Source organism: Felis catus, chromosome C2, assembly GCF_018350175.1.
Source record: "Felis catus isolate Fca126 chromosome C2, F.catus_Fca126_mat1.0, whole genome shotgun sequence".
In the NCBI taxonomy this organism is placed as follows: Eukaryota; Metazoa; Chordata; class Mammalia; order Carnivora; family Felidae; genus Felis; species Felis catus.
In genome coordinates this window covers 127,709,080-127,736,758 of record NC_058376.1, presented here as the reverse complement: position 1 = coordinate 127,736,758, position 27,679 = coordinate 127,709,080, and the positions used below count along the sequence as shown (strand labels likewise).

Genomic DNA, 27,679 nt, shown 5'->3' with positions numbered 1-27,679 from the left:
CATGCCATCTGGACCTCGGGCCCAGTCAGCCTCGCTCTCTGTTGGCGTGATCTCTGAGCAGTGAGAGGCATCACCCTGGCTGGGAAGGTGCAGAGCTGACCGGTGCTCATGAGACAATTGGTGTGTGGGCATACCCAAGGGACGGCACACAGGCCCGACCCGGGCCACAGCCAGCACCCCCAGCCACACACGGGCACATATATACACATATGCACGTGTGCCCGCGCCAAAGATGATGCACGGGTGCAAAAAACCAGACAGACAGGAAAGAGTCCTAGATAATACACACCATGGAAGAAAAGCCAGGACTTTTAAGGAAAAATAACAACTGTGCTCAGGGAGAGGCTAATAAGCATGTGTCTCTGGAGGGCTGATATCCATAATAACTGACTTACAGGGGTCTCTTATTCAGATTTAAGTACTTTATGTGAATTGTCATATTTAATCCTCACATTGAATCCTCATGAGGTAGGTACCCCTGTGTCCCTGTGAGAGAGGAACAGCCGGGGCTAAGAGAGGGGTGAAGACTTGCCTGTGGTCACACACATGGGCTTAGCTGACTCCAGAGTCTGTGCAGTTGAACTCTTGTGCTAAACCAGGGGTCACCGTGACTTCTGGGGTCCAGTGTTAGGCATGGTGACGGCAGTGCTTCTTAATTCCAACCCTTTTTTGGTAAGCACAGAACTATCCTTCCCAGGGACACGATGTGTTCCGCTAAGGCTGTTTCTCCTGCTTGCAGCTCAAGACAATATTTCTTGCATTTCCCGACCTAAGTTTTTAAATGGATTTTGTAGAGACTCTTAGAGCCTGCATTGGAAACAATGAGTGTGTTTTCCATATTCTAATTATTTCCGTACCTAACTGGGTCCCTCACCCCCCTTCCAGTGCTCTTCTGCACGGCAGAGAGTAAGTAAATCCTTGAGGGAATGCATGGATTTGTACCACTGCAGTATGAAAGCCTTTCCAGGCAGTCCCTGTCTCAGGTAGCCTGTCCAGTTCTTTGGCACATCACATGGAGCCATGGTAATGAGTGGAGGGTCATTCCTGTCCGCCCAGCCCGGCACATCTGGGAGGTAAATTAAGTCTATTGGGAGGTAAGCTGGTGCTCGCAGCCCTCCGGGGGGCCATTGAGTAAGTGGCTGCCGTGGTTGGTTGGTGCACTAAATGGTAGATCCCTCAGGGCTTGTAGGAATTTATGCCCCATGGACCACATTTTACATTTTAATTAGGCCTCTAGCTTGTCTAATATCCCAGCTCTTTCAGGCCTAGTCTACTGTCTGTACAGGGGCCGCATCCTTGGCGTCCAGGCTGCTGGGGTGGCGGCTCTAGCCCAGCGCAAACAGTCTGCTGCCCTGAAGAATTGGTGGCCTCCTCTGGGCTCTGTGAAGTTGTGTACTGTTCGGGTCTCAGTGGGCTTCTTGTTCAGAGAGGCAGCCATCTCTAACTGGGGTCTGAAAGTGGGTCTTTGGGCTTCCTCTGATTGGGCAGTGACAGGCAAGTTCCATATGGCTCCATGTTGGCAGTGACTGTTTGCAAAATAACAAGTTCTCTCAAACAGCAGTTTGTGCCCCAATACAGACTGCTGAATGGGACCAAAGCCTATGTGCAATGTCAGATTTCATCTCCTTGTAGTTTGAGCTGGTAGCTGATCATGCTTCAGGGATTGCCTAGTTGAGAGAAGGGAATCCATACTTAAACCTGCCCAGAGGATTCCAGGAGGGGCAAGAAAGGGGGGTGCTGACTGTATGGAGAGTCAGGTTTTGGCTCTTTAGTCCTGGCATTCTGCTGACCAAAGGCGGGATTATTTATCCAAGATGGAGGAGACAATTTCCACACCCTCATGCATCAGTCGGAGGTGGATCCTGAGATTAACATTAACAGTGGTGATGCTGCTGATGGTAGTAGAAATGATAATTGGTACTTAGTGAATGGAGGGTATTTGCAGGCATAGCTCAAGATGAGTTTCTTATATGATCTTTCTGTCCTCATGGTACCCACCAAGGTAAATAGTCTTTGCATATGAGGACACTAAAGCTCAGAAAGTCATCCATGGTCACAGAGCTGTAACTGGCAGGGGTGGGGCCCCTTTGTCCTCTGGCAACCTCTCCTGCCTCATCTCCTCCCTTTTCCCCTTGCCCTGTGCAATTTGGCAGCCACCCTGGCTTCTAGGCTTTCCTGGCAATGTGCTAGGCACACTCCTGCTCTGGAGAGTTCATTCTTCTTCTCTGAGTCTGGAATGCCCCTTCCTCGTGTGCCTTCCAGGCTGGTGGCTCCTGTGTCATTTAGATCTCTGTTAAAAGGCAGCGTTCCACGATGACCCCACTACCAGCTGTCACTCTGTCCCCTTACCTGTTTCTCAAGAGTGTTTGACACTGTCTGACTTTATATTATTTATTTGTTTGCTTGTTCATCCTCTGGTTCGCTCTATTAGAATATGAGGCCCACGGGGGTGGGGACTTTGCCTCTGGTTCACTGCCGGGTCACCAAAACACAGAACACTGCTTGGGGATGTAGTAGATGCTCAATTCTTTATTTAAAAAGTGAGTTAAATGAGCTGGGCTTCATACAATCAGAATGGCCGGGGTCTTATTAGGCTAATAGAGGCCAAAAGGCCAACTTTGATTATGTCTTCCTCCTAAAGAGCAGTATCCAGAGCAAGTGTCCTTCCTGGCCAGACTGGAGGGAAATGGCTTATTTGGGGGCAGTTCTGGATGCAGCACTGTGGCAATGGGTGGGCATTCAGGAAGGGCAGGGTCTACCCAGGAATGTCACCGCAGTCCAGGGAGCGGCCAGCTATCACAAATCTTTCCAGAACTCCATGCTTGGAACTAGTCAGAGGCATAAAGTGGAATCTGCTCACTTCTCTAAAGTTCGTTTTGTAGTGGCTCTTCATTTTTGAGCAAGAAATATTTCTTAGCTTGTTCATTCATCTGACTCATCAGATTTGGCTCCAAATGACTTTTGCCTGTTTCTAAAATCCAGATCCACTCTTGGAGGGTAACGAATGTGTTAGAGTTTCTGATGGTTGTTCTAGAAGGCAGTGTGGATGGACAGATAGATAGAATTCATGGCAGTGGTTTTGTTTCACACACACACGCACACGCACACGCACACGCACATGCACACGCAGAGCCAGACTGCAGATAGTCAATATGCACCCAGTATGCACTGTTCAAATGTCAGCAGGCACTGCTGCCTACTCCTGAGCACAGACCTGCAAGATCTGACTCCAGCAAACAAGACTAACAAACCTGGATCTTGGAGGAACCTAGAAGTGTCTTTCTCATACATCAAAGTCATGGTCTCAAAGCCTGAACAAGTACTTTCTAATGGATGTCATTGTTTTCTTTACTATGCTTATCTCAAGGACAGGTGGTCCATTTGCATCAATAATAGAGCCTTTTCAGAGGCTGTTAATATTCTGCTGGGTGTGCAAAGCCGCTTTGTTTCTTCTCCTCCCAGGAACAAGGTAGCCTGGTGTCACCTGCAGTAAGTCCCTAGCAAAGGACCAGGGGCTAAAGAGGCAGAGAAGTTAAGGAACAGACCAGGGCCTTGTTCATTCCCTCAGTCTTCCAGTATTTATTTGTTTGTTTATTTATGTTTATTTTTGAGAGAGAGCGAGAGAGCGAAGGAAGGGCAGAGAGAGGAGGAGACAGAGGATCCAAAGCAGTTTCACTGCAGAGCCCAATGTGGGGCCTGAACCCATAAACTGTGAGATCATGACCTGAGCCGAAGTCTGATGCTTAACCAACTAGGCCACCCAGGTGCCCCCTTCCAGTATTTACTGAGGGCTAGGTACTGGGACTATGGAGAGGCAACCCCATGGGGAAGATGGAGTTTTACAAAACTCACTGGGGTAGGGGAGTTAAAGAGAATGTCTGGTGGAGTCACTAGGAAAGAGTAAAGTCAAGTGGGGAAAGGGACACACCTCATGGATGAGCTATGGAGGGGAAGGGAGATGTGGGTTTGGTGCCTAAACCCCGGGATGGGCAACAGAAATGTCCAGAGTGCTTCCTGGAAACCCAGTACAGGGACAAGGTGCCATCCGTGAGCAGGAGGACCACAGAGAGCTTGGGTGAGCACCAGGTGTCCAGCGGGCAGCTGGGGAAGAGTCTGGGCACTGGGGAGAGGTTAAGTTTGGTGATGTACTCTGTGGTGGTTGCCTTGTGTGTGGACTACATCTCCCAGGGTAAATAGTGAAAAAAGAAAGGACCCCTGAAAAACCAGTGGATTTCAATGTTTCCAGACATTACTGAATAAAAATGCAGTTGTGTCGTATCAGTGCTGCAAAGCTAAATACGTGGAATTATTTTGCTTGTCGCAATCAACTAATAAATTAGTCAAAACATAATTCCCTATCCTCAAGGAGCTCACAGCCTGGTCTCAGAATCCAAAGTCATACTCAAAGCAATTAATGAATAGTTCAAAATATTGTACTATGAAATGCTAAATTGTATGGAATGAGCTCAATCATGCTATAAGCATTTGGAAAAATGGTAGCTGAATACAAGCTAGGAAGGCCTCCTGGAGGAAAGAAGACCCAAGCCCCCTCACAGGAGGGAGCTACAAAGAGAGTTTGGCTTTGCCCCCCATCAGCTGCCTGACTTCAGGCCAACTATTGAATGGCTCTGGGCTTCAGTGTGCCCATTTGTCAACGAAAGGTTTTGGTCAACACGATCTACAGTGGTTTCCAGCCAGATCTGTTATTCTCTGGTTCTGTGTCTTGGAGGAATTGAGATGGGATGAACATGGGAGAAAGGTGTTAGGGCCGGTCAGAGCATCCACAACAACATCAAGAGGCAGGGATGAGCACTGTCTCAATGTGCAGAGTGAGAGGACCTGGCTCTGGTTTGAACCCTTGCCATCTCTTTCCTGGTCTGTTGTCATTACTTTCTGACAAACAGCAAGCCAGGGCATAAGTCCAGGCATTAAGTAATGGCAGCCCTAATGCATGGTCAGGGAATGCAAGAGAGAGGTCAAATAAGAAGAACATTGTTCTGGAAGAAATGGCAAATTATGGTGACAAGGAGGGGTGTATGTTGGACATGGAGGGCACTTTTGGCCTGATACCTGGCTGACTCCAGGATGGAAAATCAAGTGATTCTTGAACGGGGTCCTGGGCCCAAGATTCTGAACCCATCTTAGGACCATTCTCATGATTCTACTCAGACTCCCAGCATCAGGGTAGGGATTCCACTTCCTTGGAAGTGTCCCATCTCAAAGATGCCATCTTTGCCTCAACTTAGACATCACTTGTTCATTCACAAATAAACTTGGTCAAGCACATACTGGTCATAGGGATATAGGGATAAAGGAGTGAGAAGGGTATCCCTGTCTCAGTGGATAGGACAAGCAGGGCCCTCTTGTTGCAATGGGCATGACATTTGTGGAAAAAAAGAGACCAAACCAGCATTGGTGGGGTATAGAGGTGGAGATTGGACTAAATAACAAAGAGGTGTTTTTTTGTTTTTTGTTTTTTTTTAAGCTGGAATCAAGTGTTAGTTTACATAAAATTTATTCATTTGAATTGTACAGTTCAAGAATTTTTAATAAGTTTACAGAATTGTGTACTTATCACCACAATCCCATTTTAGAACATTTCTGTCACCTCCGAAAAAGATTCTTCATGCCCATTTGCAGTTACTCCCCATTCTCATCTCCAGTGCCAGGGAAATACTGATACTAATACCTTTCTATTTATAGATTTGCCTTTTCTGGACAGGTCAGCTATATGGAAGCATGCAACATATGGCCTCTTGAGTCAAGTTTCTTTCATTTAGCATAATGTTTTAGAGGTTTGTCCGTGATGTTGCATGTACCAACACTTCATTCTTTTTTAGTTCTGATTAGTATTCCATTGTTTGGCCACATCACATTTTGTTTATGTGTTCACTAGTTGATGGACATTAACAAAGGGTCTTGGGTGCCATATTGGAGTCCGATTGAGAGCTCCAAGAAAGGAAGACTTAAGTAAGATTGGGGTGCAGCATTATAAATCTTACCCCCAAAACAAAGATGCACAAGGAATATCCTAGCCTTATTTTCTTTTAGTAAAATTATTTCAAACTCTGAGCTCCCCCATCCTACTGGTTGGTGAGAATTTCAGTCTCAATGGTTCTTTCTACCATGCTTGTCTAGAGGTCCCACTCAGAGCAAATTTGAGAAGGCTGCTACATTCTCCATAGGCCCATAGTCCCCTGAGGCCTGGCCACCTCCAGGTGTCCTGGGCATGCATAAAACTCTGGAGGTGATGGTGGCTGCAGGTAATACCGTTCATACCTAATTATATCTATATCTATATCTATAAAAGTATATCTGGGGTTTGATCCTAGAAGTGAATGGCTGGGTCAAAGGGTAGAGAGAACTATAATTTGAATAAATAAAACCACAATTTTTATAGGTTTGTACCAATTTGCCCTTCATCTAGCTATGTATCAGAACGATTACTTTCCACACACCCTCCAACATAGTGTGTTATCAAATTTCTGTCTGACCCGCCCACCCAAAAACAAAGTATCACAACATGGTTAATTATCATTTTGATTATATTGAATGATGTTCAACATCTCTTCACATATTTATGAGCTATCTCTCTCTTTTAGTAAACAGTTTGTCAATATCCATGCCTATTTTGCATCTTATTATTGATACATAGATTATCTTTATATATCAGGGGAAATTAACACTTTATCTGTGATAAAGTATAAGTGGTTTCTTCCCAGCATATTTCCTTTTTTTTCCTTTTAATTTTACTTCTGGCCATTTCTGTTATGTCACTTAAGAAAAAACTTTGTAGAGCTGAATTGATCAATCTGTTCATTTGTGGCTTCTGTGTTTCATGTCATAATTACTATACATAAATTATCTCCAGGGTTTCTTTTAGTATTTTTCTGGTTTCACTTTTAATATTTAAATCTTTGCTTCACTGGGAATTTATCCTGAAGTAAGGAACAAGGTATGGATGTAAAGCTGTGTTTTTTTCCCAGATGGCTACTCAGTTATCACAATGATTTTTTTTTTTAATGATGTACCTTTTCCCTGCTTATTTGAGTTGTGGCCAACATTTGAAATGTTGAGAGAAACTGTTGATTTGACTTCTAAAAGATTCCACCAGTCACACTGTCGCCACTAGGCTTGTGAGTCCCCTTGGCTTCAGATTCTTACCAAGACTTGCTATTGTATCTCTTTAATTTTTTGCCAAGCTGATAAGCAAATCATGGTGCTTTGTTCTCATTTTAATGGTAAAAGACAATTATAGAAAGGAACGCAGAAGCAGTATGTCAGTTGCCTAGAAGGAGAGGCTGAGAAGCTGCCACTGAACAGAGACCCGTAGGAAATCAGCTTGGGGATAGGCAGTGAGAGTGTGTCACAGGGACCCGGGCTGTTGCAGGCCTTGAGTGAAAGAATATGAGCTCTGCACATCCATGGGTAGGATATCCACTCTTGTAAGGAGTTAGGAGTGGTGTGCCCCAGGGACACAGCAGAGCTCAAAGCCTGATGTGTGGAAGAGTGTTAAGGGATACGTGCGCCTTGGGTCTGGTCAGGTCTCTCTCTGTCCTCCACCCCACACTCGGCTCAAGAAAACCTAGAGGTTCTACCCCAGGATTATCTTTTCAGTTTCCACTGGTTTACTCCAACCTACTGTCCTCTGTTGCCTGTACTACCATACCTGCACCCAGCTGTCCCCACCATCTATTGGGGTGGCCCTCCAACCCAATCTGTACATCAGATAAATCTTCTAAAACCTCAGCTCTGATCACCTGTACTTTTCCTCATGGAAACTCATCAATGACTTCCAGCTACCCTCAGGATGAAATTCAGAGTTCTTGACCAGACTCACCCTCTCCTCAGTCTTATTCCTGCATCTGCAGTTTTTTATGACTCTTCTGTCACACAGGCAGCATTACTCAATGGCTCCAGGCCACATTTTCCCACCACAGGGCCTTTGCAATTGCTGTTCCTGGGCCTAGATTCCCCACTCCTCCTCTGTCCCTCTTGGCCCCAGCAAACACACACTTCTTCTAACTTCTATCCGTCCATCCCCTCTCAGTTTGGAGGTTCTTCCCTGACACTCCTCTCTGTATCAGGTACACCCCCTCTCTAGGCACCCTGTAATTTTCCCTCACAGCAGCTAGCACAATTGTAATTATTTAGTTATTTTAATCACCATTTGTCTAATTTCTGTTTCTCTTACGAGATTATAAGCGTCATATTGTTGTATCCCCAGTGGTTAATAGAATACCTGGCATAAAGTTGGCATTCAGCAAATATTTTGTTTTCATTGATGAATGAGTGAGGTATAACTATAAAGCAACGAGGCTGACTCCAGATATCACAGACAAATAACAATGTTTGTCCCTCCCTGCTAAGAATGCCATTCCACCTGCCTCTCTGTTTGCCAAAATAATTCTCTTTCTTCAAGGCCCCCGGTCCTAATTGCCTCTTGCCCGGAAGGCATTCATGCCTACTCTAGCCCACTCTGTAAGCGTATTTTTCCAACCCCTGTCGTACCTGCTGACAGGAGAATGAAAGAGAGAAAGAAATGAATGTGAGGCTCTGTGATGGCCTTTCCCCAAACAACAGGGAAGTTATTTCCTTTCTCTCAATTTCTCTCTACTCTTTCCCTTTGAATATACAACTGTATTCCTCCTAATTTGCTTTGATCGCTCCCTTAGGAGCTGTCATGGAATCAATTAAATCTGTGTAGATTTTATAACTTGAGGTCACCCAGTATGATTCCTCATTTTACAGATGAGAAAACTGAGGCCCAGAGAGGTTAATGTTTGAAACGATTACCTCTATTGGGTCTTATAATACCAATCAGTGTCATTTTCTAAGATAAATGTTCTCAATATCCCCGCTCCACAAGAGTATAAACGCCTCATTCTGTCTATTTAAGACCTGCTGGTGGTGACAGTCTCAGTGCTAAGGTGAGCCCTGAAAGGCGGGCTTCCTGTCCTGCTCCCATACAGTGAAGCCGCAGCAGTTTTGAGTGGGTCAACAGCTCTGGCTGGGACAGGTCCCTGCCCTAAATGGGGCCACAGGCTTCACCTGTGCATTGACAAAGGGGCCCTGTGTTTGTGCCGCCACTTCACACAGGCCAACTGAAGTCATGGACTAGGAGTCTGCTGTGCTTAAGCACCTACAGAACAGCAAAAGAAAGCTGTCCTCTCAGAAGTCACGTAGGGTCAACTGGGGAAATGTTATTTCAAAATGGCCACGAAAGGGAGAGAGGTCTGAAAATTGAAACTAAAACAGCTGTCAGCGACTTCTCCGTAATATATTTGCTTCTGGTTCCAGAAGCCCAGGCAAGCAGAACATAACTTTAACAAACACATTTAACTAGAACATTACACAGTCTTTAAGAGGGGTTAAAAGTGGTTCCTTGGGGCGCCTGGGTGGCGCAGTCGGTTAAGCGTCCGACTTCAGCCAGGTCACGATCTCGCGGTCCGTGGGTTCGAGCCCCACGTCAGGCTCTGGGCTGATGGCTCAGAGCCTGGAGCCTGTTTCCGATTCTGTGTCTCCTTCTCTCTCTGCACCTCCCCCGTTCATGCTCCGTCTCTCTCTGTCCCAAAAATAAATAAACGTTGAAAAAAAAAATTAAAAAAAAAAAAAAAAGTGGTTCCTTGACATCTAGAGAATCGATAAGAAATTAAGCAAAGTTCCAGGTGACGTTTGGCAATGTGCAAGGATCTGGAGAGAACTCACCAAGGACTCCAAGCTGAGGAAGAGACTGACTCCTGGGGGTGCTGGAAGGGGGTGGGGGAGAAGAGCCTTGGATAGATTGGTACTCAGGTGCCTCAGTGGCAGGGCCCGGGCGGCAGAAGTGGCCATGAGGTCACTCTTCAGGTCTGGGTGGGCGGGGCCAGCTCTCTACGTGCCTGTTTGTTCTACACACCACGCCTGGTCTCAGATGCTCTGGCGCAAGCTTGAAGGGCAGCCTGGCCCTCCTGCTCCTACAGGGGGCTTAATTCTGTGCAAGAAGCAACTGTGTATATTTTCCATGCACACAAGATTGACTTCAACTTAAAAAAATTTTTTAATGTTTATTTATTTTTGAAAGAGCGAGAGAGACAGTGCAGGAAGGGCAGAGAGAGAGAGGGAGACACAGAGTATGAAATAGGCTCCAGTCTCTGAGCTGTCAGCACAGAACCCGACACTGGGCTTGAACTCACGAACCATGAGATCAAGACCTGAGCTGAAGTCAGACACTTAACCGACTGAACCACCCAGGTGCCCTGACGTCAGCTTTTTAAATTAAGAATTCTATTTTATATATTTCAGCTCTACACTGTGAATAATAAGCAATTAGCACAATATTTAAAGAAATAGATACTATTTTGTACTTTTACTTTTTGCCACTGCTAAATATTAAAGCCAAGGATCTTCATCTGTTTTTTCTTTTCACGTCAGATAAAGTTTAATTTCTTGGGGCGCCTGGGTGGTTCAGTCAGTTGAGCATCCAGCTTTTGATTTTGGCTCAGGTCATGATCTTGCGGTCCGTGGGATTGAGCCCTGCATAAGGCTCTGTGCTGACAGCCCAGAGCCGGCTTGGGATTCTCTCTCACTCTCTCTCTGTCCCTCCCTGCTCACACATGCTCGTGCGCGCGCACTCTCTCTCTCTCCCACTCCCAAAATAAATAAACATTAAAAAGGAGAAGTTTAATTTCTTGGGTCCCTTATTTGTTTCTGGCAAGCAGAACAGAATTTAATGAACACATTGAAACGTCCTGGGAATACTCTCAGTTCTTGAAGTCAGGGTCCTGAGAGCTCGCCAGTACAGGTAGTGGCTTCCTGTCCCAACCCAAGGAAGAGAGAATGCCCCATGACTCTCCTCCCACCCCTGGTGGAAGTGAATTTCTTTGGCCATTCAAAATACCTCTTTCTCCTCTCTATCCTGTCTCTTATGGCCATGTGACCATGGGTGAATTGCATGATATCTTTTCATCTGTAAATTGGGGGTGATAATATCTAGTTTTCAGTGTTAAAGGGAAGATCAAGACACACCACTTAATAAATGCGTTGTTCCTCTTCTCTTTCCCACCTGCAGGGCTGCTAAAAATGAGAATTTTTTGTTCTAGTGTGAAGCATGCTGTCTCTCCCCTGTTAAGAAGCTCTCCTTCCTCCCTGTGTGACATCCTCCAGCATTCTCCTCCATTACATCCCTGCTTTCAGTTTGCACCCAATGAAGCTTGATTTGTTTCCTTAAGCATCTCACTTAGCAGCCCCTACTCCTACCAGTTTTATGGTTTAGCTTTTTCAAAGGAATTGATGTTATAAAACAAAAGTTTATGAGAATCTAAGTTTGTTGAGAGATTGTGAAAAGCCTTATATTCATATGCTTTTCACAACTCTAAAGGAACCACCATAAAGAATTAGGTTCGGAAATGAGGATTTCTAAGGTGAGGGGTGTTCTGTAATTAGACCCCTAATCCACAGAGTGGTTGTGGAGAGGAGAGGCTGTGTCACTCAGGAATCAAGTCCTTGCCATCACATAGGGCAGATAGCTGCAGGCTTGTCCTGTGGAGGTGATGAGCCATAGTCACAGCAGGAGTGCTGTAGGTTAGATGAAGGAAAGCTTTCTAGAGTAAAGTCTGTTATATTTCAGGGTAACCAGCAGAGAAATATTTGAAGTCTGCATATGAGGAGGTCTTTAAAAACAAATTAGGGTTAGGTATGTTTTATTTCTCACGTCAAGTGGCTGGACTTGTGAGCTCATAAGGCCCTCTGCAGAACAAGGCTTCTTTGCTCTGCCTTTTTTTCTTCTTACTCTCTATTTTGTGTTTTTGCATGTGTGTGTCTGCGGCCTGCTTGGTACAGTGGGAAGAAGTCAGTGGCTACGATGAAAACCTGAACACCATCCGCACCTACCAGGTGTGCAACGTCTTTGAGCCCAACCAGAACAACTGGCTGCTCACCACCTTCATCAACCGGCGGGGGGCTCATCGCATCTACACAGAGATGCGCTTCACTGTGAGAGACTGCAGCAGCCTCCCCAACGTCCCAGGTTCCTGCAAGGAGACCTTCAACTTGTACTACTATGAGACGGACTCAGTTATTGCCACCAAGAAGTCAGCCTTCTGGTCTGAGGCCCCCTACCTCAAAGTAGACACCATTGCTGCAGATGAGAGCTTCTCCCAGGTGGACTTTGGGGGAAGGTTGATGAAGGTCAACACAGAAGTCAGGAGCTTCGGCCCTCTTACTCGGAATGGTTTTTACCTCGCTTTCCAGGATTATGGAGCCTGTATGTCTCTCCTTTCTGTCCGCGTCTTCTTCAAGAAGTGTCCCAGCATTGTGCAAAATTTTGCCGTGTTTCCAGAGACCATGACTGGGGCAGAGAGCACGTCTCTGGTGATTGCTCGGGGGACATGCATCCCCAATGCAGAGGAAGTGGACGTGCCCATCAAACTCTACTGCAATGGGGATGGAGAGTGGATGGTGCCCATCGGGCGCTGCACCTGCAAGCCTGGCTATGAGCCCGAGAACAGCGTGGCCTGCAAGGGTAAGTCCTAGGGCCTCTTAAGGCCTCTGCTTCTTGCCCACCTGGGACAGGGTCCAATCTGCAAATCTTCCCCACCTCCAGCTCTGGGTCATAAAGGAGCAGAAGAGCCTGATGGCTTATTACAAAGCTCTGTGGGAGTCGGGGGGTTCCTGGGTGGCTCAGTCAGTTAAGCATCTGACTCTTTTTTGCGGCTCAGGTCATGATCTCATGGCTCTTTGGTTCAAGCCCTGCATCAGGCTCTGCACTGACAGCACAGACCCTGCTTGGGATTCTCTCTCTGCCTCTCCCTCTGCCCCTCCCTGTCTCTCTGCTTCTCTCTCTCTCTCTCTCTCTCTCTCTCTCTCTCTCTCTTTCTGTCTCTGTCTCTCTTTCTGTCTCTCAAAAATAAATCTTAAAAACTTAAAAAAAAACACACACACACAAAAGCTCTGGGGCATCTACATCCCCAGCTATGATGATTTTTCAGCTGTGTCCAACCAGAATACAGTGTTCATGATGGGGGAAGAGATAGAATTCCAAATGATAGGTAATCACGTAATAACCCTGGACATTCATATTCTGTTTTGTGTGTGTATGCACTCTCTTGCCCTTCACCATGCACACACCCCTGCATCATGTCCAGCCCCATGCTCTGAAGCATGGAGAATTTGGGTTGTCATGGGCAGTTCACTCAAGGGTAGTTGAGAAGTGACTGAATTTGCAAAATATTTTAAGTCATTTCAGTTCAGTTCCCCCAGCACCCAACTTGGTCTTGAACCCATGTAGCTCATTAACTCAAAGCCTTTTGCTCAGCTGTCTTCCTCCAGGGGCTCAATGCCAGGGGCAGGGGTGGACCTAGCTTTTGTGTACTGGAAGGAGATGAGCTAATGCAATGGGGGAAGGTGGTATCAGGTATTGTATTACTTTTGCTTCCGAAGGATACAGAGTGATACAAACTTGGCAGTTTGGGAGTGTCAGGGAACTGTGTGCTCACATTGGCTCTCCTCAGTCCAAGAGAGCACATGTCTAATACATGGCAATAAATGAGCTGAACTGGCTTGAGATTCTTCTCTGAGAATGAATAGGATGGTCTAGAGAATCCATGACTCATTTTTTTAGTAAGTGCATGGAAGCTGAATACAGCGAGGGGATGTGCAGAGTTGGGGAAGAGAAGACTTCGTTCCTCGATTAAATTTTGCCTGTGGCATTCAAAGTTTCAGATTCTTTCAAGGGCAAGGCTTCCCACATAGACCTCAGAAATGACCACCTTGACCCTAACTCATTGTTTAGGTTGCCCCAGACCTCTGGGGGCAGGTTGGAGTTGGAGCTCCATTAGCTCCCTCTGCTCTCTCATGAGCTTCCTATCAGCCATCCTCCCTGTTGACCCCCTCCGACACTCCGCCTGACCACCAGATTGCCTTTGCCTGTCCCTTTCCTCTCTTACCTTGCTCCCCAAACACCTGCAGCCAAGCACCAGGCACAGGATTGCTAATGCCCATCAGCTCTGCGATCCTTTGGACTCAGCTAATTGCCTGGGCTGGGGCACTCACACAGCCTTTCTGAGGCCTGCTGAGAGCGGAGAACTAAGGCCTTTGTGTCTTTATTGGATTTCTTGGTTATGGTGCCCGTGATGGATGGTGTGGAAACAGAGGGGAGAGAGTGCCAGATCAAGTGATGAATCAAGGCAGACAGTTTTAAAACCAGCCTAGCCTGGCCCCACAGCGTTCCTCTTTGTCCCCCCGGTTGGAGGTGGGGCAGGAGGCGCCCTTTTTGGCATTTGTCAGGGTCTGAGTGGGGACCCGGGCACTAGGCTGAGTTCTTAAAGGTGCAGGTGCGGCAGCTGCCAGGCACGCTTGCAAAAGTGCTGGTGATTTCTTCAGGCTTCAAAGAGCTGCCACACTGCACTTGCTGGCTGGGGCCCTCTCGCTTTTCCCATTATTTCCCGAGCAGAATGGCAGGAACCAGGGCAAGCATTGATTGGTTCTGATTTAATTGGGACTCTGGGAACAGGCTCTCATTTCTTTGGGCTAATTGGAACTTTTCTCTTTTGGGGGGTTCTGCTGTCTGTGCTGTTTGTCAAGTCACCTCCTGCGGTTGTTGTGGGATGGCCTATGGAGACAAATATGTAAATCCAAGTGGCTTCTTTCCATTCTCCCTACCCAGCTCCAACCCCCTTCTGACTTTTGGTGGACATTCCTAATCTAGAGTTATTATGAAACTGACTTGATTTCACAAATTGCCTATTGCAAGCGCGCTGGAGGGTGGAGGAAACGGGGTGGCCAGGGCATCACTTTGCCATTTTAGAAGCATAGGCAGCCACGTTTTGGTGGCATTTCTGAGAGTGGAGAGTGGCAAGCCACGTGGTGTCATGGGTCTTACAGCCCAGCAGCCTGGCTGAGCTTGTGTCCTAGAAGGAGAAGCCCCCCTTTTTTTCTGTCTCAAGGACTTTAAGATACATCCTCCAAATCTTAGCCATTGGCTCTGCTAGTAATCTGGCTTTGATGGATGATCATCCAGGACTCCCTTTCCAGAACTAAGCAGGCTGCCTCAGGGAGGCAAAGAGGTCTTGGCCATCAACGGTGATATCGGGAGGACTCTGCACCCTTTGGGTGGAGATGGGCGGTGCATGTGGAAGGATTTGTGACTCGTCCCTGTATGTGTCTCCAGGCAAGCGTACCCCACCCATTTTGGCTGCTTGTGCTGTGCTGTCAGGTAGGCACCATAGCCCTTGACGGCAGTTGTGGGGTGGCCCACCTAGTGTAGCCAGTTTTCATCAGGCCAGAAGCATGGAGAATGGGGGATGCCAGAGAATTGTGGGTGAGACACGGTGAGCCCCTTTCAGCTGTCCTGGCAGGACTGGGGAGGGAAGGCAAGCTACTCTCCTCCAACACAGCCCTGAGAATTAATGCCCTGGAGCCTGGCTGGGCCAAACCTGGATGATTCTGGGCTTCGCTCAGTTATACTGACCTGATAAACTTTTCTCTGGATATTTGAATCTAGGCCTTTGCATGTGTCAAATCTATAGAATATCTTTATATTATTTTCTGGCAAGACAGACTTTCATCATGGACAGGAACCTTATTCTGACCTTCACTTTGTGTCTGCTAAACCTGCTCCTGTCAAAATCATGGCGACCTGTTGTTCTGTTGTGCAGAAGCACCTGGAGACCAGTTAGGTAGCCCAGCCAGTGAAGAGTGGTCCTGGCCTAGAGCTCTCCTGTCCTGAGGAGGGTGGCGGCAAGATGGGGGCAAGCAGAGGAAGCTGTTGGGGGGACCTTATACGTTAGGATGTGCCACAAGTGGCAGACACACTTTCTAGAGGGCTCCATGGCCCAAGGCCTCTTCTGGACTCATCGTTTATACTCACACAGATTGGATCAATCAGTCAGAGTCATAGTAGCCTGCTGACCCCTCCAGTGACTCTGATCCCACCTATAAAATTATTAATTACTAGGAAAATGGCCCATCTGCCCCAACTTCAAACCTTATGCTCATAGTATAGTCGATCAGTGAGCACTCATGGCTTTGTCTTTACCCACCCCATACCTTCCCTACTCAGGTTGATGGCTAAGTTGATTTCTGTGTGGGTGCCTGCAGTCTGCCCATCCCTGGGGCCAGGGGCGCTGAGAGCTGGCACTCAGCAAGCTTCCTCTGTGCCATGGAGCCTGAAATATTGTGCCAGCTGAAGTCAGTCTTGGGGAGGAGGGCTGGGCTGAGACTGACAGTTGCTAGGGGGAACCTGGCATGTGTAGGCCTCTTAGCTGTCTGTTGGAAGCTTGGAGACTATGGTATCCCATTTGGGTGCCCAGGGAGGGGTCTCAGGTGCTAGAACAGCCTCTGGCAGCCAGATCCTAGCTGGAGCAATGTACTCATGGGGCTTGATTCTGTTTCTGCCCCTGAGTACTCCTTGAGGGCCTGGCTTTCCTTCCCAGACATAGTCCTGGGAGCTTCCAAAAGGAGCTGTCTCATTAGCCTGCATCTCCAGCCATACTCAGGACTCAGAGAATGACAATGCTATGTATGACCTTCCCTGCTATCCTCCCTTATTCCTGTTCCTGTGGGTGTTTAGGCCAGCCTTGGCTCACCACTGTAGAAGGCACACGCTGACCCATTGGGCCCAGGCCTTTGTTGTTGGTGCTGTCACTCGAGGGGAGGGTGTAGGAAGATGAAAGGGGAAAGGGGTATATTCAGGTGGAAGAGGTCTAACCTAGAGATAGGAACTGGTTTTAGTCCTGACTCTGCTGTGAGCTTCTGGGTAGTTTTAAGGTAAGTCTTTTCCCATGAGAGCCCTTTCTTCTGTGCCTACTTCTTAGGGTGTATGAGAATGAAGTGGATAATTAGTGCATATGAGAATGCTATGAAAGCCATGCGATGCCATGGCATTGCCCTTAAGCCCTGAAACACACCATCTGACTCTGGCTTCTAAGGGGATAAAATTCTGGAATGAAGGTGTCATGTGGTGCCCCCACTCAGAGACACAGGTCAGCAGGAGACCTGAATATTCATCCATCACTTGCCTGCACCTGCGTGGGCCCAGCTCCATGGCTGTCCAGCAGTGACCAGTGATCAGCATGTCAGTGTGATTCACTGTCCCTCAACAAGTCAGTGGGTCAGTTAATACACATTTGAAAGGTGTGGCCCATGCAAACTGCCTTGAGGCAGGTTGTGTAGGCAGGTGGTCTTTGTGAGCTGGAGGTCTGGGTGAGGAGAGAAGACTCCCCAAGCCTGAGGAGGATGGTCATCTGCAGCAGTGATTCTTGATTCCATGGTGGGCATGAGACCCCACAGGAGAGGTTTTATAAAATGATATCCCCAGGTGACCCCCTTCTGAGATTGTATTGCATAGGTCAAGTGGAGCCCAGGCCAAGGATCCCAGATCTAAGCTCTAGACCAGAACCTTCTATGTTGCTGGAGTATAGAAGAAGGGGGCTCAGAGGAGGTCACTGAAGGCATCTTGGGCTTGTGGGATTTGTAGAAGGGTGGACCTGAGGTGACATGGAAGGAGTCTGGGAAAAGGGACTGCAGGAGTGGGCTGGAAGCCGGGCAGACTGAGCACGAGGCTAGCTGGCCAGCAGCGGGGAGATGCTCAGAACATCAACACACTTTGAGCAGGGCCCTACAAGCTGAGCTGCTAAAAGGCCTGAGAAGGGGGCTATGGACAGAGGAGTGAGGGACAGAAAGCTGAGGGAGGACTGTCTGGGAGTTACAGAAAAAAGCAGCCTTTCCTGCAGCTGGCCGGCATCAGCTGGATCACTCAGGGCTATTCTCCAAACATCAGGGGTGGATTGCTGTCCTCAAGGGCACCGTCAAGCCTGCAGGACTCCTGTGACTTTCTCAGGTCCTGCCAATCAGGGTTGGAGCTGAGGATGTATGTGCCATAACCAGGAATCCACATGGCTTTTCCAGGGGACTCTCAAGTCAGCTGAGACCATCCATCCCAACTCCAGATGTTGGCAGGACCTTGACAGCTTCTGGAGAAGACCAGAGCAGTTCTTGGTTCATCCAACTCCCTGTTTCATGTCTCTCCCACTCCCCACATGTCTGTCAAAGCCCTGAGCTAGGGCCTGCACCCTCTCTGGCACTTGTCCTGTGTAGCCCTCCCAGGCACTCCTCAAGCCATCCACTCCCTTGCCAATGCCCCAGAGGCTGCTGTCCTTCCCCAGCTGCTTAGGCACTCCCCTTTCTTCAAATGGGGCCTTTTTTCATGGTAATTTTCCACCTACGTGTAAATTCCTTCATGCCTGGAAACCCAAGGGACATTTTGAACCTTTCAACAGTTTTGGTGCCTTTGTCAACCTGAGTGGCTGAGATGAGCCAATTTATAAGCCTGGGGGAGTTGAGACAGAAAATCTGCAGGATTTGAAGGTGGAGAAAGATATGTCTAATTTCACTCGCCTTGGAAAAAAAAGTTCTGTGGCCTATTTCCATCTCTCTTGGGGTTGCTGGTCCCAGCTTTGGGTTACCACCTGCATTCTCATCCTGGGTGCTGAAAGAGAAAGTGGGTCCCAAGGGGAGGGTGTGTGTGTGAGCGCGCACGTGTGTGTGTGTGTGTGTGTGTGTGTGTGTGTGTGTGTGAAGGTATGTGCACAGGCGCAGCCACCAGTCTGGCAGCTGCATCCGGGGCACTGGGGAACCCTGTCTTCTAGCTCCAGCCCATCAGCTGTTGGCTGGTGAGTGAGAGGAAGCCTGCAGCTCAGTCAGCCTCCACTCCAGCCCCAGGGAGACCAGCTCTGCTCAGGGCTCGGGGAGGACAGGGTCATTAACACCGCAGCCTTGTAAGATGAGCTTCATAATAGGATTTCCCAACAGGCTACTTCATTTAGAAGTCTCTTGGGCTTCCTCTGCTCCCTACGGTGGCCCTGCCCAGTGCCCTCCAGAGAGGAATCTAATGTAATTGGCTGGATGTAATGGGCTGTGACACCAGCATGAGCAACAGCAAACAGAGCTGGAAGGATGCCCCAGTGCCTCCCTGACTCCAGCATATGAGGCAGGAGCACTCGGTCCTGTGCCCTGGTGATAGTGGAGGACAGCAAGAGGGGAAGGGAGGTAAGAGAGGGGAGCTTCAGGTTCCAAGTCCTCTTGTGATCTGTGCTGCCCCTCTGCCTTTGAAAGACCTGGGTGGAAGCACCAAATTCCATTGGTGTTGACCAAACAGTTGTGATTCTCCCAGGTCAGTGCTGGAGTGACTGAGAACAATTTGGCAGTGTTCTGTGCACAAGAGCTGCCCGGCATGGAATCCACCACTTACTAAATGCGTGCTATCAAAGATGCTGACAGACACACCATGTAGCCATTACTCAGACGGTGTGGGTAGTGGAATTGTCACGGGCGAGCGGTCCAGTTGAGGCCCTAAGGTCACCACTTACTGCACCGTCATTGGCCCATGCAGAACTAGAGAGTCTGAAACTACTCAAGCTGGACAGGCGTGTGGGATGATGAGAGACCACCACGGTATCCACAGAGAGAGGAAAGCCAGGGAGCATTTCTGGGTACCAGTCTAGAGAGCCCTGGCTGGCTAATGTCAGAGCAGGGGTCAGAATCCCGGTCTGGGGAGGCCACCATCTCCCTTTGCATGTGAGACTGGATTTTGTTAAAGTTAACCATCCTTAAACATACAACATGTGTCTTCAGGACTATCAGACTTGCCTCAGCTGTTCTCTCATAGATAACCCTCTCTTGTGACTGACTGTGTTATCCACTGTTGTTTCTTGGGTCAGGGCTCCCTGGCGCCGTGTTCTGTGGCCATACATTTGCCCACTGTACAGCACAGAGCTCCACATTGACTGCCAACAGCTTCTTTTAGCCTCTCTGGCTGCAACCCTGTCTCTCCAGATCCTCTGACATGTTCATCTGCTAGTTGAGCCACCCAGAGGTTGCATAGCTTCTTAGGGTTGGGGGGCGACCCCAAGCTCCCTGGGAAGGATGAGGTCTAAGGCTTTGTGCTTATAAAAGGGAAGGTGGTGGGGCTGTCAGCCGGAGGCCTGACTGTGGCTCTCTAATGGGCCTCAGAACCAGCATGGGCCCCCAGGGCGGAATCCCAGCTCAGGCAGGGTGGAGGTCAGACTTTCCGTCTTTGCTTCCTGTCCCCATCTCGCTCTGGAGCCGGGCAGTCCCTGCCTGCAGAACTTGAGGACGAACATCCACACAAACTTGCTTGCCTGGGTGAGGAATCACTACATTTCATTTTGAAGCATGAAGATCAAAATCATTGAGTCTGAGCCTGCTTGCAATGGGGTTCTTCAGTTCTGGGCCCCAGGGAGCTCTGACAGTCTGGATTCTTTTCCCATTGCTTTTGGCCTTTGACAAGCTGTGTTGACCGTGCCCTAATACTCCTGGGTCTTATTTCTCCCTGAAGGAAGTGGGGTGGAAAAGACTGAGAAGAGTCAGCCCAGGATATTTGCAAACAGAGAAGGGATGTGTCCCAGACAGGGGCAAACCACCAGGAGCAAACCTTAGTTTACCAAGAGGGCTTTGACAGGGACAGGGAGAGAGGGATGCTCTTGGTCTTTTCCTAGAGGAGAGGTCTCTGCCTGCAGAAGTCACATCTACACTCTTTGGTGGCTTAACTAAGAGCTTGAGTACCAGTTGATATGGCAGCTGGGCCTTCCATTTTTGTTTCAAGGGCCAGCTAATGAGGGCAAGGCAAGCCAATCCTGTGGCGATGTGGCTTCATATACAGGAGTATGTCTAGGTTGGCTCTGGGCCCCAGGAGTTATCCCCTATGACAGAGAACATCCAGGCATTAGGTACCCAGGCCCTTTATTCTCCTGATTTTACTTCTAAGAATCTGCTACATTCTTAGCTCTCTGGAAAGTGGTTACAATGTCCAGAGTACAAGGGAGTCACAAGTAGCTATGTTGCCCTGGTGGGACCCAGTGGAGGATAGCTCCTCCCAGCTAGGTAAGACCTCTAAGGAGAGTGAGTCCAGCCCACCAGATGATACATTGCTTTCCCACAGTGGTCCACCACCCTGCTTTTCAACACCTCCAGTGATGAGACACTCAGACTTCCTGAGGCAGCCTGGTTCATCGGAGCCCTTCTTCCTAATATTGAATCAGGACTCACTGATCCAGTCCCTGGGGTAGAACTTTTATGCAAATCTCTCTTCTGCAAAGTTACTTTTTGTTGTTATTTTAAAAATGTTTTGTGGGAGCCGGAGTAACCAGTTCATTCAGTTAAGCATCCAACTTCAGCTCAGGTCATGATCTCCCAGTCCGTGGGTTTGAGCTCCGCATCAGGCTCTGTGCTGACAGCTCAGAGCCTGGATGGAGCCTGCTTCAGATTCTGTTCTCCCTCTCTCTCTGCCCCTAACCTACTCGTGCTCTGTTTCTCCATCTCTCAAAAATGAATAAATGTTAAAATTTTTTTTTTAAAATAAAAATGTTTTGGACAGGTAGTACATAGGAAAAAGTTTCCCTCCCACTCTTGTCCTCACCAGGGGCCCTAGCTGTTAAAGTTTCTAATATGCAAAGAAAAGTGTGTGCATTTGCACACCCAGAATATAGCTATATCTTTTTCCCACCTGTATAGAGACATATTACACAGGGCTTTTTACCTAGTCACCCCACCTGTTTCTTATTTAGCAATGAAGTTTTCAACAATGAAGTACTTATTCTGTATTACACAGAAATCTGCCTCATTTTTTCAAATGATTCTGTAGTGTTGTATTAAAGGGGTGTGCCTTCATTGTTCTTCATTTATATACATGTAGGTTGCTTCCTGGTTTTTTTTGTTGTTGTTATTTCTAAACAATATTTCAACAAAGATCCTTGCATTTATCTTTGTACTTGTGTACGAGTATATCTGCGAGTCAAATTCCTTAATTAATTTATGCAATGAGTATTTATTGAGGACTTTCTATGTGCCAAGCACTTTTCTAAGAACTAAGGGTGCGGGAAATTCTTAGAAGAAAAATTGCTGAATCAGAGTATATACATTTCTAATTTTGAGAGACATTCCTGAATAGTTCTCCAGAAAAAAAAAAAAAAGGCATTTTCTACCAATTTTGCTACCTCCAACAGCGTAAGAGAGTGCCTACTCCCCACACCTTTGCCAAGAGAACAAAATGTCGATCATTTTTATCTTTGCCAATCTGGTAGATGAAAACCAGCAACCCACTGTGCTTTCAGTTTACATTTGTCTTGCTATGTGGGGCATTGAACATGGTAGCATTCCACAAGTTGCCCTGATGTTCAGTTGTACGGGACTCGACAAGCGTTCCTGTACAACACATCATTAAATCAGGTGGTTTGCTTGTTGCAGACCTTTTGGGGTTTGCTCCCTCCATGGCATGGTCTATTCCTCACTTTCCTCTGACCCCTCTGTCCCGTTCCCTCCTGCCATGTGTCCGCCCTTGATCTGTTCTTTGTCCATCTATAGCATCAGGACATGTTGGCACATGCCGCTCACCCATTTTGACATTTCTTAGTTAGTGGCAGGTGACCGGTCTGCAGATGGGACAGGACAGGAACAGATGCTGGTGCTCAAGGGCCAGGCTATTCTCCTGGTCCAGTGCCAGAAAACCCGGCCAGCCTGGTTTGCGGGGAAATACACCTCACTTTTCCCATCCTTCCTCCCCTGCCCGGAGCCAGTTCTGGGCTCCTTGCTCACCCCGTGCAGCCCTGCTCTGCTCCCTGCATCTCTCAGCTCTTACCCTTTGGCCCAGACCCTCTACCACACATCCTTTCCTTCAGTTCTCCCAGCTTAACTCTGGGGCTTAGGGTTTCAGCACACCCTGGTGGCTCCCCCTCAGCTGCCCCTTCCTAAATTACCAGTGCTCAGCCCTCGCCTGCCTCACCCTCCTCTTTGTTTCTTCTGCACCAACCCACCCTCAGCAGAGCTATCCAGCAGTGTCAGTCCTGCCACTGACCAGGCATCTACTCCCCAGGCCAGAGCTCAATCCTGCAGCCCTGCTGAAGCCCTGGCCCTGCTTCTACCAGCAAGCCTGATCTTAGCCCTGGGTGGCTGCTCACTGCCTCCTTCTCTCTGTGGCTTTTGTCTTCCAACTCTGCGGGCTTTCTTTCTCTCTGAGACCAGGGACTTCCTTTTTCCCTTCCTTGTTTCAGTCGCCCCTCCTCTCTTGTCTGCTCCCCTCCCCACCTGTGCTCTCCTCTCCCTTCCCTGCCCCTCCCTTTTCTCTCCCCTGCTTCCTTCCTCACTTTTCTGTTATTTTCTGTGAAAATAAATACATTCAGGTTAAATGAGTCAACTTAAAGAAAAATAACTAATAGACTAAAAACCTGGTACATAGATGTGGCAAAAAGCAATGAAGATGGCATGCAAAATGACTGATGTGTGGAAAGAATGCTGATTTGCCCTGTGTACCTGGGCTAAGGAAGCAGCTTATATAATCTTCTGGGCAGTCTCACCATTCACTGTCAGATCATGGTGATGGCTATCATTTGGGTAGGGAGCAAACCTTTCTGGATTGGCTTCCAGCTTGCCTGAAGCACTAATACAGCGGGGCTGTTATTTGCAGAGAACTCACTATGTACCAGATGCTCTGCCTAATTCTTTTCGTGCATTATCTCTTAAATCCTTACAATAGCCCTATGAGGTACATATGATTATCAACCTCATTTTTCAGTGGAAGATACCAAGGCACAAAGAAGCTAAGTAACTTTACCAAGGTCATACAATGTAGGACTCTGGGGCCTGGCTGATAACTGCTATTCTCTACTCTTCCTCTCCTCACTCCCTACCCCCAGCTGGAGAAGAGAGAGATTCCCACAGGGCAGAACTGTGATTTGTGGTGGGGGTTGGGCCTTCATCATCCCATTTGGACTGTGATATAGTCCTTCACTAAGGGACCAAGGAAAACCCATCAATTTGATATGCATTTCCCATTGGCTACGGATGACCCAGGAGGTCCGTGGAGGGACCGTGCTTGAAGTTGAACCCCTCCACCTCTGTCCTCCACCTAGCCTTTCAATCTCTGTCACCTACTTCCCAAGCTCCTCATGGGCAGGGCCATGCGTGTTGTGTCTCTGTGTCCCAAATGTCCGCTGTGTGTCATCTGTTTAATGAGAACAAAACAAAATGCATTGAAAACAAAATTTGTGGAAGCAGGGTGAGAGCTGAGGAAGAAGAAAGGCTTTGCATGTGTAAGAAAACATCCTAGCTGCACTGAGTAGCGTAAGCTCCGTAGAAACTGGGCAGGAACCATGCGGAGTCGCTGACAAGGCATGTGCTTATAGAGGTGATGATGGCAGAACCAGATGGAGGAAGTAACCAGTGATGGCAGAGGCCTTGTCTGTCTGTTGTCCAATATAGTGACACGCTGTGCGCGCGCGCGCGCGTGCACACACACACACACACACACACACACACACACACACAGAACAAAATCAACAGAATGGCCGAAAGCCCATACGTTATGAAACCCTTTCACTAAAAGTTGGTGATAATGTCTCAGTTTGACAGAGGACATAAGGTCAGTGCAACGTGTGTATTTCAAGTGGAAAATGACAATCTGCTCTTAGAACAAGATGGATACAGCTTCTCATTGAAATTGTATGGAATATGCAAGAACTCTGCCAAATCATGAACTTGGCAAAAATTTGCCTGTTCTGGGAGTTAGGCGATTTGAGGGTTTCTATTTGGTTTTTGGGTCTATCACACACATGCCTGCATTGATCTGAATGTGGAGGTCCTTGTGACGTGGGGCTTTTCTTTTCCTGCTGGTTCTGTTTGTCTTCCTCTCTGCATCTTTGGCCAAGTTGGTCTCCCTGTTTTCTTTTCTTTTCGTCCATTGACTCTATTCTCTTGTCTGTCTTCTCTCTGGACTTGATTCAAAAAGGAAGAAAAGAGAAACACATTTCATTGGTAGAAGTTTAATGAATGGATGGTTATTTCCATTCACTGTTTTTATTTTTTTCCCTTGGAAACTGTTTACATGCAAACTACAATAAAAATGAGTTCTTTCATATAGTAAAATGGAAGAAATCAATGTTTATCATTGAAATTGATTGCAAATATTACAAGAATGATTTTTGTCATCAAAATTACTAATATATAGTCACACATGCTGATAATGAGACCATTCATTAAAAAGAACAATAGCTTTTTTTTTTAAGTGTCTTTGTAAAATGCCCTGCTTCTCTGTGCTCATTTCTGTATTTTTCTGGAGCATATTCCTATTTTTTTTTTTTTAGCTTTTCAACCCCATTTTTTATTATTCTCCCCTTTTGAGAATTCTTTTAAGCTCCCCTTTTTTTTTCCCTAACATTTTTTAAATCTTTCAATCCAGCTACAAGTTAAAAGCCAGTAACCAAAGCTGTGCATTGTTGAATTTAACTTTCCCAATCAGAGTGATTGATTTCAGCCTTTGGGGTTGACGCCACCACTCCTGCTTTGTGGGTACCTCTGCCCGCTCACCTAAGAATTTCCTCTAATAGAAAGTCAGTTATTTGGGACTGACAACGCAAGAGTGAGCAGTAGATCCCCCTTCCCTCCAGGACCTTCTGCAGCTGTGGGGGCAATGGCTTTGCTCTCCAGAGAACTGATAACACATCAGTACGCAAGCCAACTGAATATCCATACAGCCACTTCCTTCTGGGCCAGGAGGAGAGGGCAGTGTTGCTCCTGGACATCCATCCCATGGGTTGGTGGTCTCAATTCCCTCCCTACCCTGGCTTCTCCCAGGGGCCGGGCCTTTTCAGGCCTTTCCCCACAGACTCCTTTCCTGCCTGTAGCTGTGTGCCGGCCCCTCCTTCATAGCCCACAAAGAGCTCTGTAGACAGACATTGTGTGCTGTTTGCCAACACGGGGGCCCGGGTACACAGAGGGGGCGAGGGAGAAGCCATCTGCTCTCTCCTTTCACAGAGACCTTTGCTTTCTCCCTTTCACTCTCCTCCTCGTTCTCTGTCTTTGAACGTGCATACAAAAATAAAAAAAGCAGTTGCTAATTAGAGCAAGAGAATGAGCGTGAGCCTGGAAGGGGGTGCAGCGGAGAGGCAGCCCCCGTGCAAATCAGCCCGCTGGTAAGAGCCAGTCGGGGAAGGATGAAGGGGCGCTGAGGGGCTTCGGAGGGATATTTTGACAAAATAAGCAACAAAGCTTCTTCTTCAGAGTGGCAGAGGGGCTTTGTCTTAACTTCTCACCAAAGAAGGGGAAGAAATAAGAAATGACAGAGTTTTTTGTAAACTTCCACTGCTGGTGTCCACTGACCTTTGCTCTGATATTTTCACTCCCTCAATAGCCCAGTAAACAATAGTCTCTACTGGGGGGACATTTAAGTGTATCCTTTTATTGGTAATTTTTGTCCTGGCTGATAGCTAGTGGGAAATCACTGGCTTCATCTCCCAGGCAGTGCTGGCTGAGGGAGAGCTTCCCCACGTAGGAGCAGCTGAGTCATCAGGAAGCCCGAGCTGGGAAAATATCCCCGGACAAATCCAGACTCTCTGTCAAGGCTTTTTTTTTCCACCCTACTCTTTCCTATTCTTGGTTCACCAGGTGATTTCTTTTCCCAGACCCATGTTGTTAAATTGGAAGGAGCAGCCCTGATGCGTGGTGCTGATGTGTTGGCTGCCTGAGCGTAGCTGGGGTTAGAACAGGATGCTGCTCCAACCCTGAGCTCTGGGAATCCATCCTACACTCGTGGAAGGTTCTGGACATACCACCTCAGCCAGGCCGGGGGCCATCTGCTGGGAAGTTTTGCCATGGCTTTAGAACGGGCCCTTTCCATCTTCACTCAGCCAGGCTCACTCACTCATCAGTCCCTGGGAGGGTTACTGCCTGACAAGGCCTCTCTAGAGATGCAGTTTTTCCAGGTATAAACTTAAAGGATGGATGACGCAGATAAGGAAAGATTTGGATGTAAGTACCCTGTGCATCTAAAGAATGAGGTGATTTTCTGATTTCTTGTGAATGTGAACAAGTGAGAACAGGAACATGGAAGTCTCATCAGGATACACACTGGTTACTAACTAGTCAGGGAGGAGAGGAAAAGGCAATAGAACCTGGAAAGACGGATTATAATTAGTTCATTCTTCCTCCACTGAGCTGTTTAAGGTGATGGCTACACACGCAAAAACAGAAAGACCTCTCTGGAACTGCTGGGAAAATCCCTGGACTCTCAGATGATGTCCCCAAACGAACTTTTCAGGGGTCCATACTCAGTGCACCTGTCTCTAGCACACAGGGGTGCTTTCCCGGGAGCCCAGTGCAGCCCGTCTTAGCCCTGTCCGAGGACCCCTCCAGAGAAAGCAGGGCAGGAGTCCACACACCATGCAACTAGGCCAGGCCACCAAAGCCATTGAGGAAACAGCCGTGGATGGGTCCTTGTTAAGAGCCGGTGACAGGAAAGCTTGGGTTTTTCCATCCGAGCTTTGTGTTTGTTAGCAGAGTGGTATCTCTGGGTCTCAGCATTGTTCCCCGTTAAGTGATGGTTTAACAACAGGGCTCAGTCTTGCTGTGAAGACTGTATGATAATCTGCCTGTGCAGAGCTCAGCAGAGAAAGACCTTGGCACATTGCAAGCGTTCAGAAATGGATGCTGATGTTACCAAAATTTTTGCCATTAAATAAGCCCAAGGATAATTTTCTGCTGGTTCCTTTGAGATGTGAGGACTGTGTGAAGAATGTGGGAAATGTACAGAGATCCAATAAATATTAGGAAGGCTTAGATGGCATGATCTGAGTCCTGGGTACATGAAACATTTTAAAGTAGAGTCGTTGAAGACAGTGGAAGCCACCCATCT

General features: G+C 47.7%; 1 protein-coding gene and 1 long non-coding RNA gene across 3 annotated transcripts in view; one reads left to right on the top strand and one right to left on the bottom strand.

Annotated features, from left to right (window-relative positions):
• Positions 1-27,679, top strand: part of EPHB1 (EPH receptor B1) — a 430,079-nt gene that overhangs the window by 148,867 nt on the left and 253,533 nt on the right. For both annotated transcript variants that reach the window (XM_023260542.2, XM_006936394.5), the window contains exon 3: positions 11,821-12,502. In XM_023260542.2, the coding sequence (XP_023116310.1) occupies positions 11,821-12,502 (682 nt within the window). The remainder of the gene's footprint in view (positions 1-11,820; positions 12,503-27,679) is intronic.
• LOC109491492 lies at positions 24,414-26,519 on the bottom strand. Its single transcript, XR_002144877.3, has 2 exons — positions 26,149-26,519; positions 24,414-24,764 (listed from the first exon to the last, which is right to left on the bottom strand). It is a non-coding gene; the product is annotated as an uncharacterized LOC109491492 (long non-coding RNA).